The 15,613-nt window shown below is 35.2% G+C and overlaps 1 protein-coding gene across 3 annotated transcripts in view; it reads right to left on the bottom strand.

Annotated features, from left to right (window-relative positions):
- The window catches only part of BAZ1A (bromodomain adjacent to zinc finger domain 1A), a 122,453-nt gene that overhangs the window by 18,396 nt on the left and 88,444 nt on the right, over positions 1-15,613 (bottom strand). For all 3 annotated transcript variants that reach the window (XM_069082206.1, XM_069082207.1, XM_069082205.1), the window contains 4 exons: positions 12,929-13,516; positions 5,679-5,842; positions 4,192-4,346; positions 2,814-2,962 (listed from right to left, as the gene is read on the bottom strand). In XM_069082206.1, the coding sequence (XP_068938307.1) occupies positions 2,814-2,962; positions 4,192-4,346; positions 5,679-5,842; positions 12,929-13,516 (1,056 nt within the window). The remainder of the gene's footprint in view (positions 1-2,813; positions 2,963-4,191; positions 4,347-5,678; positions 5,843-12,928; positions 13,517-15,613) is intronic.

Raw genomic sequence — 15,613 nt, 5'->3', positions numbered from 1 at the left:
TTAAAAAGTAAAAAGATAAACAATTTACCATCTTTCTCACTAGACTGATCGTCCTCTCTCTTTTTCTGGTCCTTTTTCTTTCTATCTCCCTTTTGATCTCTTTTGTTAATTTCTGCATTACCTAATTTTAAATTGATAAAGTTAATCCAAACATCTTTTTTATAGCTAAAATGGCAAGCATAAATGCTAAAATATTTACATTAAAATGAAGCAATATAAGCCAAATCCAAGTTTTTGATTTGAATATTCAGATGAGAATGCAGACACAATACCGTGTTTCCCCGATAATAAGACCTATCCCGAAAATAAGCCCTCCCCTTACTGTGTAAGATTCCTCTAAAATAAGCCCTCCCCCAAAAATAAGCCCTATTGAGATTGCTACTGTAGTGAAGGTGATCCCCTGCGCTACACGCTACATTACGGTACCCTCTGTATGCACCGTTCCCCCCCCCGAAACGCACGCCGCGCTCCGAGCTGCATCCAATCAGAGCTGCAGTAGTGAGCGCGTCATCCTGTTCTTCCCCAGTGATTTGCTTATTGAATAAAGGTACATTTTTTTGTTCACATTTACCTGTTTATTAAAATTGCTGTCAATGTTCATTAAAATAAGCCCTCCCCTGAAAATAAGCCCTCTGGTGTTTTTCTGTCCAAAAAAATTAATAAGACAGTGTCTTATTATCGGGGAAACACGGTATATTTTTCAAGTGAAGGGTATCTAAACACTAAAATATACTGTATTTAAAACTGCTTTAAGGGGTGGCTAGGTGGTGCAGTGAATAGAGCACCAGACCTGGAGTCAAGAGGACCTGAGTTCAAATCCAGCCTCAGACACTTAACACAAAAATTAGCTGTGTGACCTTGGGTAAGTCACTTAACCCCAACTGCTCTTCAAAAGGCAAACAAACAAACAAAACAAAACAAAACTGCTTTAAATATTCAATAGAAGATGATCCAGATACCCTGGTCTTGTAAATTTTTACTACTGAAAAGTTAATGTGACCAAATAACATAATTTCTTTAAGGTGGAAAATTAATTCCACTGAGAAATAAAAAAGAAATGAAAATACATATATTAAGCACTTATAATGTGCTGAATCCTGTGTTACATGCTGGAAATACAAATACAAAAGCAAAGTTAAAACCCACCTTTAAGGAGTTTATATTGTAATGGAAACAACAATACACACAAGGAGGATTGTAGCCAGGGTGAGTAGGGTCACTATGGAACTACTGAAATATCCTATTATCTAGAAACAATAGCAGAGCCCATTTGAGGAGGAGGAGGAGGAGGAGGATGATGATGATGATGATAATGGTGGTGGTGGTGTGTGGGTGTGTGTGTGTGTGTGTGTGTGTGTGTGTAAAATTATTATGTGCCAGAGACTAGGCATCACTGGGGTCCAAGCATACCTTAGAAGATTTTGCATAGCAGAAAATTCAAAATAAATAAGAAATACTGAGATCCAAAAGACCAAAGATTCAGGTGAGTTTGAGACAATTTCTTGAATAAGTACCTTCCTAAGACATAACCTAAGGGATATTTTGGTAGAATTTCTATTCAAACTTTAAAAAACAAATAAAGACCTTCCTCCTTCCCTAACAGATACTTCATGGATATTTCTTTTTTGGCAGAGAAGTAGACATACTATTTCTGGTCTGAAAAGGTACATGAAATCAGATTATTTTGTTTTTGTACACAGTAGCATTTCCCCTTAGAAATGATCCAATAAATTATGTTCTTAGGCAAGACACAAAGATATTTGAAGTTTTAATTCATTTATTCTTGACTAAATCCAAGTGTTTAAGATATTACTCTCTCTAAACCTTTCATGAGAAGTGAACGAAATCTAGATCAACTAGTTGTTCTCCAGATAACTATGAATTAGAAACCAAAGGATAACAACTACTACAAAGAGCTACATGTTCTGAGGGGTTGGCCTACCCATAACCCAAATACATAAGGGTAAAGTCACTGTTCACAAAGTGATGTCAATTATTCAAGGTTTGAATATTCAAAGAATTTAACAAGGTCTTTGCTGTTTTTTTTTAATCATAGTTATCTTTAGGTTGGCTATTTACTACCTTTATTCAAAACCTATTAAAAGTAGCCAGGGACAGGAAGAGATAGTTAAACCTCAAATCAGTGTGTAAGTTGAATTAGTAATTAACAGTTCTACAAGAAAGCAAAAAAACTTAGCAAAAAATAAATTGGTCGATGTCTACTACTACTGAGATGAAAATTCATAGACTTGACAATCTTGTTACTAGAAAGCACTATCAATGTATTTACTAAAAATTTGGGATTTGTCAACGTCAGTAATGGCAAATTTAACATTTCAAAATACCATCCCCAACATAGAAACTCTTGAGACATTTTCTTTTCCAAACAAAGGAAATTACAAAGTACATTAAATTTAAACACAAATAGATTCCCAACCATAAGAGGCTAGGAAGAAAAACAAGAATACATCACTCAGCAAGAGCACTCTAATGATACATAAACCAATGTGCTTCAGCTTAAGATAATGACTCATCATTATACTTGAATGCTATGATCTCATCTATGATAATCTTAAATCTCAAAATGAAGAAACATTAAAATAGCTTAAATAACACTATAACGGCTTATAATTATTTCAGTTTAGTTTTTTAGAAAAATAAATTAACAGCTCCAACACAGAAGACAAATGCATTTGGTTTCTTATTTTTCATTCAATAAAAATATTCTAGTTAACTTGGAAAAGGGTATTTTCAGCATTAAGTTTAAATGTACTGTACTAATAAAATGAAAATAAAGAAAACCAGATAATTACCAAGTGGTGCTTTGAGGAATCGTCGTTCAATGCCTTGCTCTATTTGAAGTAGTGCAGTTGCCAAGTAATGAACCACTTTACTGACTGGCTGTGGTGTGTTTGTATTGGCTGAAGCAGTATTTGGCGATTCAGTTTTGGTTCCAAGCAGCCTATGATTTAAACGATAAAATATTTCACGTGTATTTATAAAAAGTGGCAGTTAAGTTTTTTTGATATGATATAAAATCTTCTGACTAAAAATAATTTTGCTCGTATTCTTAGAAAATATTTATAGGGATACTGGTAAATCTGACTACATGGACTGTTAAGACTGCATCTGCTCTTTTAAATCTTGGTCATTTTCTATAGGACAACACTATTCTCATGATTTCATTGAGACCTGTTAAGAACAAGATATTCTGCCATATTAGTTTTAAGTAAATGCACCCAAATGTTCTTTTTGGGGCAGGTTCCAACCAAAAATTTGATCAAATAGATCCAGTTATAATTTTGCTTGATCACTATAAGATCTAGGAAATATTCAATTTCGTACTGTGGAATCACAACTTTAACTTTTCCCTACAGGTTTAGAATTTAAAGTAGTAAGAACAATCTCTTTTACAGGTCATTCAAGACGATTCTCTCATTAAACAGTTAAGAAAGTGATACCCAAGACAAGTGACTTACCAGGTCACACAAGTGTTGCGTGGAAAAGCTGGGCTTGGAACCCAGTCTACTGACTCCAAATCAGTATATTTTCTACTAAAACTTGATGCTTCCCTTAGTTTAATCACCACATCTTAAGAAAGCTTTATATTGAAATGTATAGTATTAAAGAGGCTTTGATAATTAAAAATCAAATGTAAAGGAAATACAATAGATTAAGATATTTACTGAAAAGAAAAGGTCAGTTTTAGGATTCAAAGATACATTAAATCATTGGTCAAAAATGTATTTGTACTAACTCTATGTATATAGATTAAATGAGAGGTGAAATGGCTTAGTGGATAAAAGTTGGGATCAGAAGACCTAGGTCCAAGTTGGTTAAGTGACCATAAGCAAGTCACTTACTCTTTAGGGGTCCTAGGCAACTTTTTTAAGACTAAAGTTACAAAGAAGTTACTGGTCTGCATCAGCTGAGGGAGTTTCCACAGTGGGAGTTCTCTAGACCAATGAAATAATAGGTCTAGGAACCTCTCTCATACACAAAATCCACCTCTCCTTTACACAAAGAACTATACCTTTCCTTCTCCCCCATCCCTGCAAAAAGATCAATGAATAAAAATTTTAAATGGTAAATATATTAAGTTCTCTATAATGAAATCATAACAAAATTTGACTTTCAAGAAAGAATATGATTTATGTCTGCTGGAGAAAATTTTTTTAAAAATAATCTTACCTGTCTTTTACAATGAACTTTGCTTGATCATCAATTTCCATTTCTTCTACATTTTCATTCACAGATTTAATGATCCCATTTTCCCTGTTTTCCTCAGTTAGTAGCTCATATCGTCCTTTTTCTAAGGCTGCTCTCCACGTTTGTCTGTCTGTAACCTAACTCAAAATATATGTATTTGGTAAACTTGAATAAATGACACCTGTTGTTGCTAAGTATTACAGTGTCCAACGGAAAAAAAAAAAGAAAGAAAATGGAAGGGAATGATAGGCTACTTTTGTGCTTTATTATGTTGCAACTTTTTTTTTTGCTTTTTGAAAGGGGGAAGGCAGGGCAATTGGGGTTAAGTGACTTGCCCAAGGTCACATGGCTAGTAAGTATTAAGTGTCCGAAGCTGGATTTGAACTCAGTTGCTCCTGACTCCAGGCTAGGTACTCTATTCACTGCACCAACTAGACACCCTATTATGTTGCAACTCTTAAAACTACTCAAGTTTACCAACATTTTACTTCAATGGGGGTCTGAAATTGAACTTCCTTAACTACCCAGTACATAGATGAGAATCACAAAAGCCAACAAAAAATAGCCGCTTGGGGCAGCTAGGTGGTGCAGTGAATAGAGCATGAGCTCTGGAGTCAGGAGAACCTGAGCTTAAATTCGGCCTCAGACACTTTACACTTACTAGCTGTTTGACCTTGGGAAAATCAACCCCAAATGCCCTGCATTCCCCCCTCCAAAAAGCCAAAAACAAAAAAATATATAGCATCTCAGTCAAGAGACAGCAGTTTATATAATCAGAATCCTTTAGGACTCCACTTAGAGATTACATGGATTTCAGATAATTCTAACTAGCTCAATTACAGTTTCCTAGCTCACTGACAGCAAAAAAAATTAGCTTTCTTAGGGAAGGATGACAAAAACAAAAACAAAAAACCACACACACACACACTTTTCCTGCTACAAAGAGCAGTAATAAGGACTTGAATGTATAGCAGTCTGGGTACAAAAGAAGGAAAAAAAGTCCTCTATCTTTCCTTTTTAAAAAATGCAACCATTATTTTCAGTTCCTAATTTTCTCCCTCCCAGTCTCTGAAAAGGCAAGAAAAACCAAAACCTGTTACAAATCTGTACAGTCAAGAAAGACAAATACCCAGATTAGTTATGTAAAAAAAAAAACCCTTCAAAAAATAAGTCCATCTATCTGGAAGCAGACATACTATATCCTTTTAAATAACTTCTCAAAATATTGCTGTTTGCATGAAAGAATGCATATTCCTAAGGACTCTGGAGAAAGCTTTCCATGTAAGCTACCATACAAATAGAACATGGCAAATTTGCTTACCAAGAATGAAGCACTTCAAAAGCACAACACACACATACATGTATTCATGTTGCCCTTTATCAAGGTAATGAATAGAAAGAACTATCAATATGATCATAAAAAAGAAAAATACTGTAAACTGAAATCATTCTTATGAACAAGTACAAACCTTGACTGCCCCTAGTGTTCCTTGGTAGATTCTTTCTTCTATGTCCAAAAGAAAATCTCTAAGCCTCAATTCAAGTTGCTTTTCTGCAGATATTTGGAATGTATCATGTGTACTTGTTATTCTTCCTCGGCCACAAATAGATTTGCTATCATTCTGAAGTTTATCTGTAACAATGAATAAGTATATTTAGTTATTAGGTTTTTTAATTGTTATCTAATTACTTGATACACACCCAAAACATTAAACACCATTTGAGCACTGAATCCCTATTCCACCTTCATTTGTGTATGGTTCAGATTATTTGACTTTTTGCTTTCCTAATTTTTCCAATAGAACTGATGAAAACTGATGAAAGAATTTTAGAGAAAGAAGTTTTCCTCTAAATCAGAGGTTCCCAAACTGATTTGGTCTACCGCACCCTTAAAAAAAAAATTTACTCAGTGCCATCCTGAAAATCTTTCTTTTAACATTTTAAAAAAACTTGCATCATTTCAAAAACCTAAAAAATATGTATTTTTAAAATGATGCATCTTAATTTAAATATTTTATTGTAAATTTGTGGGGGGTCTTCCTGCATTGAAATTTTGATCATGTAATATTGCCTCATGTAACCATGTAGTATCATATTGTAAACAAGTTATCACACACACATTTGCCTGCCAACGAATGCTGGAGTTCCTGACAATGCATGACATGCTCATTTGGCAACTCTTGCTTGTTAAGACCTGTAGGTGGATTTGACCACTGATCAGTTATAACTCACATTTTGTGTATTTGGAAAATAATATAATCACTATGACTTTAACTCGTTACATAACAAATGAACCACGTATGAATGGTTTTTCAAAATTTCCTTCTCTTCTTTCCTTGTGCTTTCACTACTCCCTATTCCCCCAATTAGACCTAAGCCTACTTTGGGGGAGGAGCCCTATAATCCATTTTGGGAACTTATGCAAAATGGTTCTTTGATTACATTCCAAAAGTTTTGGCATTTTATGTTTTCTTTGATGAATTTAACTCTTTCCATGATTTATTCTTTGGTCTAACAATTCTTTAGAATCATTTAGTTTCTACTTGTTTCAATCATTTCCCCCCAATTTTTTTTGTGGTTAGTAAAACAGCTGTGTTTGTTAATATTTTGGTTTTTCTGCACTTGATGATATTTTTAAGCTCCAATACATTAATGTGTTCACTATTTGTAGAGGTGCCACACACAACTGAGAAATACCTATCTTCCTTTGTATGATCATCTAGTAAATCACCACACATCCTATCTGTCTAAAGTTTAAGTGCTTAATTTCCTTCTTTTTAATCTTGTTAGATTTGTCTCCATCTGAAATGGAGCACATAGTCGTCCTCATCTATTACAGTTTTGAGGTCTATATTTTTGTATATTGTTTAAAAAAATTACTTAGATGGTATGCCAGTTTGTAGATATTTAAGTTAAATACTGATACTATTTTAAAAATTATCTGCAATACCTTTAAGGAAAACACATTTTTCTGTTTAACTCTCTTAATCATATCTATTTCTATTGTTGCATCATTTAAGCTAAAGATCATTTCTCCTGCTTTATAAAAATTTGTTTGAATTACATAATAAATTCCATTCTGGCCCTACAGTTAAAAGTGTGAATCTCTGTACCAAGTATACTTCTTATCAACATGTTGGCTTCATTCTGCTCATATTTAAATGAGTTCATCTCATTCAGGTTCCCTGCTATGATTGTTAATTGTGTATTTATTTCCATCATCATATAGTAATTTTCCCTCTTTTTACTTCTTGTCCTCTTTACAAATGCGAAAGGAGTAGAGAAAGAAAAGACATGATCAATTCGGGCATTCTCAAATTGAAGTGGTCTGGTACTACTCTTTCCTCTCCTCTATTCTCCCCAAGTTCAAGGCATTTGTGTCTGGTCCTTACATTTTGTTTCTTCTGATTCCCTCCGTTAAGATCAACTCCCTGAAGCTGAAGTTTGTTTTTCTTGTGACTATTTCCTCTGCAATTCTACTCTCCTTTATTTTCTTTTCCTAGTACAAACCTCTTTCCTTTATTGAATTGGACTTTTTTTTTTCTACTTCACACTATGTTTTTTCAATCTTTATCAAATTTAGAGATGAGAGGTTCCTCTATTACTATTCAGGATGAATAGTAATTCATCCTGAAAATTCAGCTTTAAAGTCCTTCATAACTCAGCCCTTTCCTTTATTTCTGGTCTTCTTACATTTTCCTCTCCTCCACATTGACACTAGACTCCTTGCTATACCTGGAACAAAATTCAACTCAGGACATTTTTTTCCTTTTTTTTTTTTTTTTTTTGGAGGGAGGAAAGGTAAGGCAATTGGGGTTAAGTGACTTGCCCTGGGTCACAAGGCTAGTAAGTGTTAAGTGTATTGAGGACTGATTTGAACTCAGGTCCTCCTGACTCCAGGGCCAGAGCTCTATTCACTGAGCCACGCAGCTGCCCCCAAGACATTTTCACTGACTGTGCCCCACAAATTGAATTCTCTCCCTCCTCATTCTCTGTCTCCTGACCTCTTTGGCTTCCTCCAAGTCCCAGCTAAAATCCCACCAGAGAACTTGGCACACTGCCTGGCACATTAATAAATGTTTACTGATTTGACTTGAAATTTAGATGATTAGTTCCTCTGCTACTCCTTCACTCTTTTTGCCTAATTCCATTTACATGAAAGTTATTCATTCTTTTCTATTTTTTCCCTAGTATACTCCTTTGCTTTACTTATGTAAAGCCCCTTCCCCTCAAAACATAACAAAATAAGATAAATGTATGCTTGTCTTTCCCTGTCACCCTTGATACCTTTAGGATTCTGACTAGTCTCTTCTCCCTCATTAGAATATAAGCACTTTATCACCCTTTGGCCCCTTCTAATTGCTCAAATGTATTTACCTAGGTTCCCTTAATTCCAGTGTCTACATTTCAAAGATCTGCTTACCTCTGGTTTTTTCATGATAAATAACTAAAAGTTATTTTCTCCTAAAGGTTCATATTTTTCTCTTAAAGGATCATACTCAGTTTTGTGGGGGTTATTATTGGTTATAAATCTTGATATTTTGTGTTCTAGAACTTCATATTCCAATACTTAAACACCTTTCTCTGGCAGGCTACAATACTTTACTTGGAACTTTTGCTTTTGGGGTGTTTTCATTCTAATGTTTCTTTTAGGAGGTGAATTGTTATTTTAACTTTAATTTCTGGTTTGAATAGTTCTGGGCAGTTTTCTTTTATGATTTCTTGAAATGTAGTATATTAGTCCATCCTTCCTTCCCTTCTCTTTCTTTCTCTTAAATGATCTCTACATCTATTTTCCAAGACAGTGCAAAATCCAGATAAGCAGATGTCTTAATATTCTTCTATTTTTTCTCTTATGTATCCATTAGAGTCGTTGAGTTTTAATGGCTCCATTCTAACTTTCTTATAGTTTCTTATAATCTATTTAGGAATTGTTCAGTTTTTTCCTACCCAATGGAGATTTTACTTTAATTTTTCTTGCTTTGTTTCTTCCAGGCAATTTTCTTGTCCTTGTGGCTAAGCCTTTTCTTTTTTTTTTACACATTCTGAAGTTGCTGTGCAACCATAGGCAACAAACTTTTATTCTATATATCTTTTCCACTATCATTCCTTCTATCCCACTAGCTATTGCTGAAACCTGGCCCTTTATCCAGATGACACAGCCTTGGGGGGCATCCTTTCCAGTGCTAATCACACCTTTAGTCTTTTCTCTTTGGCTCACTGGTAGAGGACAAGGAGTTGGAATACTGCTTGCTCCTTAGTGCCATATCCAGGTTCTCCCCTTACCTCCATTATTCAGTAATTTCTCCTCCTTTAAAGTAATGCTATTCATATTTGCTACCTAATCAAAAATCCTGGTAGCTGTTGTTTATAAATCACCTAGTCATTCCAACTCTTTCCTCAATGAATGGCTCAAAATTTTTCTTTTCACTGAGATGCCTGCCCTCATACTAAAAGACTTCAACATAAATATTAACTTTTTCAAATACCCGAACCTACTCCAATTCCCATGAAGCTACTAGTTTTCTACCCCACTTACACCACAAAGATGATCATACTCTTAATATTGCAATCCCCTTCAAATCTATTACCTCTACATTAAAAAATATCAAAATCCCTTATCTGACCATAACCTATTGACTTTTCACCTCTCCTTCTGCCTTCCTGTACAAAACTGTACTTCATCTGCACCTTGACTTCCAATCCCCTGACCACTCAGTTCTCTCCAGGACATCTCCCTTGCACTATTCCCTATCTCAACTCCTTGGTGAACTAACTCAACTCTACACTGCCCTCCTCTGTTGAATCCCTAGCTCCTGATCATATCACTGATTATACATTATACCAAGCCTCAGGCTTGGATCATTCCCACTATTCACTACCTTCACTCTTCATGTGCTGAATGTAGAAAAAAAAAAACACCAAAATCATTCCGACTAGGTCCACTATAACTGAACCCTTGCTGTTGCTAGGCAATCATATTATACCTTCCTTTGTTGTTGTTCAGTCATGTTTTTATGACACCATCTGGCATTTTCTTGGCAACGATACTGGAATGATTTGCCATTTCCTTCTCTAGCTCATTTTACAGATGAGGAGAATAGGGTTAAGTGACTTGCCAAAGGTCACACAGTTAATAAGTGTCTGGCACCAGATTTGAACGTTTTTTCAACTCACTATCCCACTTTCCACAGTGACTTTTCCCAAAACTTTTTTTCCAACCTCAAAGCTCCCATGGTTCCTACCCGTCCACCTTCTCAGGTGAGAACCTCTTCTCATATTTACAGAAAAATTGAGATCGCTATCCATGAGCTTCCCTCTCTTCTTCTACTTCCCATCACTCAGATGCCTTCTGCTATAATCTCTTCCTTCATCCCTATCTCACATGATGAGGGCTAACAGTCTACCTATTCAAGAGATCCCATCTCCTCCAACAGACTGCCCCATCATTCCTACTTTCAGTCTCTCCTTATTTACTGGTTTGTTCTCTACTGACTACAAATATGCCCATGTCTCCTTTATTCTAAAAAAACACAAAAAACTTCACTTGATCCTTTCATCCCTTAACATCCTAGATCTCTTCTGTTCTTTGTACCTAAAATCTTTGAGAAGAGCATCTACAATATGTGCCTCCACTTTCTCTCTTCTCACTTTTCCCTTAACCCCAACTTTTAACCTTAGCATTCCACTGAAACTGGTCTCTCCAAAGTGTCCCCTTCTTACTTGTGCCCTTCTCTGCAGTCTTTTGATGCTATTGATCACCCACTCTTGTCAAGGTTTTCAGGAAATCAACTCTTCTGGTTCTCCTCCTACCTATCTGACCATTCCTTTGCAACCTCCTCATCCAGATAATGCCCTCTAATCACACGTGCCTCTCAAGGTTTTGTCCTCAGCCCTCTTCACTTTATCTCTATACTATTTCATTTGGTGATCTCATCAGTTCCAGTAGATTCAATTACCATCCCTACGTTTATGATTCTCAATTCTACCTGTCCCAACCTCTGCTGACCTGAATCCTACATCTCCAAATGTCTTTCAGGCCTCTTAAACTGAATATCCAGTAATCACCTTAAATTCAACATGTCCAAAACTGAACTTATTATTTCCCCCCTAAACCCCACCCATCTCCTACCTTCCCCCATTACTATAGAGGGCAACATCATTCTCTCAGTTCCTCAGGTTCAGAAACTAGAAGTCTTATTCTTGGATTCTTTACTATTTCTCCTCTTCCTGAATGTCCCCCTCACTGTCCAATTTGTTGCCAAGGCCTGTCAATTTCACCTTTGCAACATCTCTTGAATACAGCCTTCTGTCCTCTAATACTGCCACTATTCTGGTGAAGGTCCTCATCATCTCTAGCCTATTATAACAACCTTCTGGAAGGTCAGCCTTCCTCAAGTTTCTCCCTACTCCAAACTATCTACCACTCAGTCACAAAAATGTTTTTTGTGAAAACAGGTCTGACCATGTCATTCCATAACTTCCCGCCCCTGACCCTTCTTCCCAATCAATAAATCTAGTGGCTCCCTATGATTCTAGGATAAAATGCAAAATCCCCCTTTGGTCTTCAAAATCCTTCATAAGCCAGAACCCTCTCACTTTTCTGGTCTTCTTATACTTTACCCCCCCCACCCCCCACCCCCACTATTTGATTCAGTGACGTTGGCTTGCTAGGACAACACACTCTATGTCTTCTGTTATGTTCTCTGCATTCCCCCATGCCAGGCCCTGTCATTCTGCACAATGACAATGACATCTGGTTCTGTTCTTGACTTCTGTTCTGACAGGTTGGGGCCAGCATCAACCTTCAAGTGCCTGATTACTGTCGGCTTAATATTCCCTTATTCAGAGTATTAGTTGGTTAAGTATATGTCTGGTGGAGTGTACAAGGGCTTCCTTATTGAGGCATTTCTCCCTGCTAGCAGAAGACTTTTAATGTTCTTAACTGGATAAATAAAGTTATGAATGTTTCCTTTTAGTTTTCTTTATCATAGGTCTTTAATGGGTCCTTTCCAGATATTTGCTAAGCTAGGATTCTCTTATGAACTTTCACACTGCCATCTTAAATGAAAATTCTTCAAATAAATTTCAAAAAATAATTAAGTTAGAAAAATTCACATGCAGAAAAGCTGATGAAAAGAGCTTCTTCAAAACTAATCCTCTAAAACAGTGTCAATCATATGGTCCACATGTCCCCTGAGCATGACCCAAACCAGATGAAAATGTAGTTGAGGATATTTAACAAAATAAATAAAAATGCAATAAAACATAAATGATATTTATATGGATAAAACATAAATGATATTTATATGGTCAATATATCCCTGCATTTCTATTTGCATTTGATACCACTGCCTTGAAAGATGGCACGAAGCATGCAGAATAAAACAGAAATAATATGCAGAGGGAAGAAAGCACCACAGAAAAACAGCACACACATTAAAGAACATTAAAACCTACCTCCAATTTAGCAGGGAAGAAGGGAACTATGGTTGTGGTATGTGGCATATGACTACCAGTTGTCTTATCAGGTGGTTTTTACATAAATGCTTTTGTTACAAGGACAAGTTCAACAGAAGGTATTAAGGGGAAATGACTGTGGTACATGCATTAATAAAATTTTTAAAAACATGATTAAAAAATATGGCCAAGAACTAAACATGATAGCAATTTTTAAAAACTAGTAATAAAAAATAAAGTACCTTTAATACAACTTTACCTGGAATATGATATTTTTCTTCAGAAAAATTGGCCAGTTGTTCACATATTCTACTTTTTTCTTGTAGAAGAGTTTCTTTTAAGGCACTCTCTCTATATCCTCGAGAATTAAGAGCCTCAATTAGTTGGTCTAGTTGCTCCCTAGAACTATAAAAACACCACCGATTTGGCTTATGCACTGGCCTTGGTAGCTCCGTAGAGTCAATGTGGGAGGTAGATTCAGACTTAAAAGATTCCGCAGTTTTAGTTGATTCTTGAAGTTCACCTGTCACTATAGACTGTACATTATTTTGAAATGATGATGATTTAGGCAACAACATATCTTCAGTGAGACCAGAATAATCCTCTTCTATAAACAATCCAGGAACAGAAGGAAAAATCCAATAACGCCTATACATGCGATCACGACCTAAGGGGAAAATATTTGTACAGGCTGTGGCACTTTGAATTTTTTCTAAAAGATCTTTCTCCTTTTTTTGTTGTTCCTGTTTTAGAGTTTCTTCTTCATCAGCAGTAAGTGGTTCGGTCTTTGAATAACCAGAATCTTCTTGACTTAAGAATTCTTTAAATCCATTTTGCCCTCTTTTTCCTACAAATAGAAGGACAGTTAATCCCATATTTACAATTTTCACTAGAATTATCATAATAAAACAGGTTTTCACACAACTTTTTTATGTTTTACATAGTTTTATTTTTTTCATCACTTGTCTCACTGGAGGTCCCAACAACCCTGGGAGGGAAATCACGGTCATGAATCTGGTGTTCTCAAATAGTAAAGGGACATCCTACACCAATGCAGAGCATAACAGTTTAAAGACACCCAATTATAAAAGTAAGAAAATAGATATGAAATTACATAGATCTGAAACAAAGAAAACATTGTGTATTTATTACACTTTCTAATCTAAATAACACTCTTCTTCACTCCTCCTTTCCCCCAAACAGAACCAAGTCAGTCACTCTACTTTTATGTTCAATATTTAATCCTTTTACCAAGGAAGAATTTAAAAGTTTCCAATATGGATTAAGGAATCTTTAGTGTTACTTTTAATGTTAAAATTTCCAATTGTTTCACTAACAAATGCAAACCCAATATGTCCCACTGACTGTCTAAAGGTGACTGCTATAAAACATTATTCAATTTTATCATAAAGAAATTATTGCTTTGGCACCACAATCTTTAAGATACTGTCTCAGTCAAATCACTGACATTAGTATAATTTTTTTCCCTGAAGGTAAAATAAATGTAATTTAACATCTAACCATTCTAAGTAAAAGTGCCAAAATAAAGGAAAGAAATTACAGGGAATATAATATGTTCTTTCAGTTATGTTCACACAATCATAGAGTGGGAAAGGACCTCAGAAACTACCCAGTTCAAACCATACCTGAAACAAGATTCTGCTCTACAACAAACCTCAGTGTTCTTTGAAGACCTTTAGACAGAAGGAACCCATTACCCAAGGTTTTCCTCATTCTACTTTTGTCTTATCATCAAGCCTTCTGGGGTCAGGCAGAGTAAGTGTTCTCTTCTGGTCAGTTTCCATCTTATTAACATATTTTCTAAAACTTGGTGCCCAGAACTGAAAACCATAATCTACACTTAAGCTGAGTAGAATACAGGAGGGCTATCTATCACCTCCCTATTCCAGGACACTAATAGCCTCTCAATGTAAACTATGTTTACATGAGCTTTTCTCAGTTTTCATAGCTCACAATTTTCTAATTTTGAACAAGAAGTCCATTAAAACACCAAGACCTTCTTTATGTGAACTGCTGTCTAGATATGCCTTCCCCATCTTGTACTTTGAAGCTGATTCTGACAATAGCTTAAATTTCCTTTTATTACAACCAGTCCAATGTTTTAGCCTATTAAGATTTTTTAATATCTTGATTCTGTCATCCAACAGATTATCTAACACTTCCAGTTTTGCATCAGCTGCAAATTTAGTAAGCAAGCTCTTTATATCTCTATTCAAGTCATTTAAAGAAATGTTAGGCAGTGTAAGGCCAAGTACAGATCTCAAGGGTACTCTACTATAAAACTTTTTTCAAGACAGTATTTAATCATTAATGACTACTCTAGATTCGGGTTTATTCTACCAGTTTCAAAATTCAATTAACTATATCCAACTAATTATACTATCATGTAGCTCATATATCAATTCATTTTGTCTACAAGAATATAAAATTTTTTTTAAATGACAAAAAAATCTGCATAAACTTTTATTTACAGTATTACTAATCTACCAGCATAGTTAACCTATCAAAATAAAATGAAGTTAGTCTGGCATGATTTCTTGATGAAACCATATTGACTTATTTGAAATTGTCACTTGCAGAAATTGAAGTTTAGTGGCTTACAGGCTCCATTTTCTTCTCATTTGTGACAACAATCTTTCCTTTCTATGATCCTGTGGTACCTCTTCCATTTTATGAATAAAACGGATTAATAGCATTTTATTGATTATTATTGAGAACTGGATAAACATTTGATAATTTTTATAATTAAGAAGATAAAGATAGGGACTGGTCTTGTGATTTCATTGTTATAGGAAACTAATTTTATAGGAAACATTAGTGAGGAAACTTCCTATACCAGTGTAGATTAGCACCTTCTCTGTAATTTACAGATTTAGGGAGCTAACGAGCACTTTTAAGTGATCTGAAAGTATGTGTCAAAGGT

This window comes from Petaurus breviceps, unplaced genomic scaffold (genome assembly GCF_028583685.1).
Source record: "Petaurus breviceps papuanus isolate PSGF00001 unplaced genomic scaffold, PetGlider_PUasm1.0 164, whole genome shotgun sequence".
Classification (NCBI taxonomy): domain Eukaryota; kingdom Metazoa; phylum Chordata; class Mammalia; order Diprotodontia; family Petauridae; genus Petaurus; species Petaurus breviceps.
Note: the sequence above shows the minus strand (reverse complement) of the source record. Positions and strands in the feature narration are given on the sequence as shown.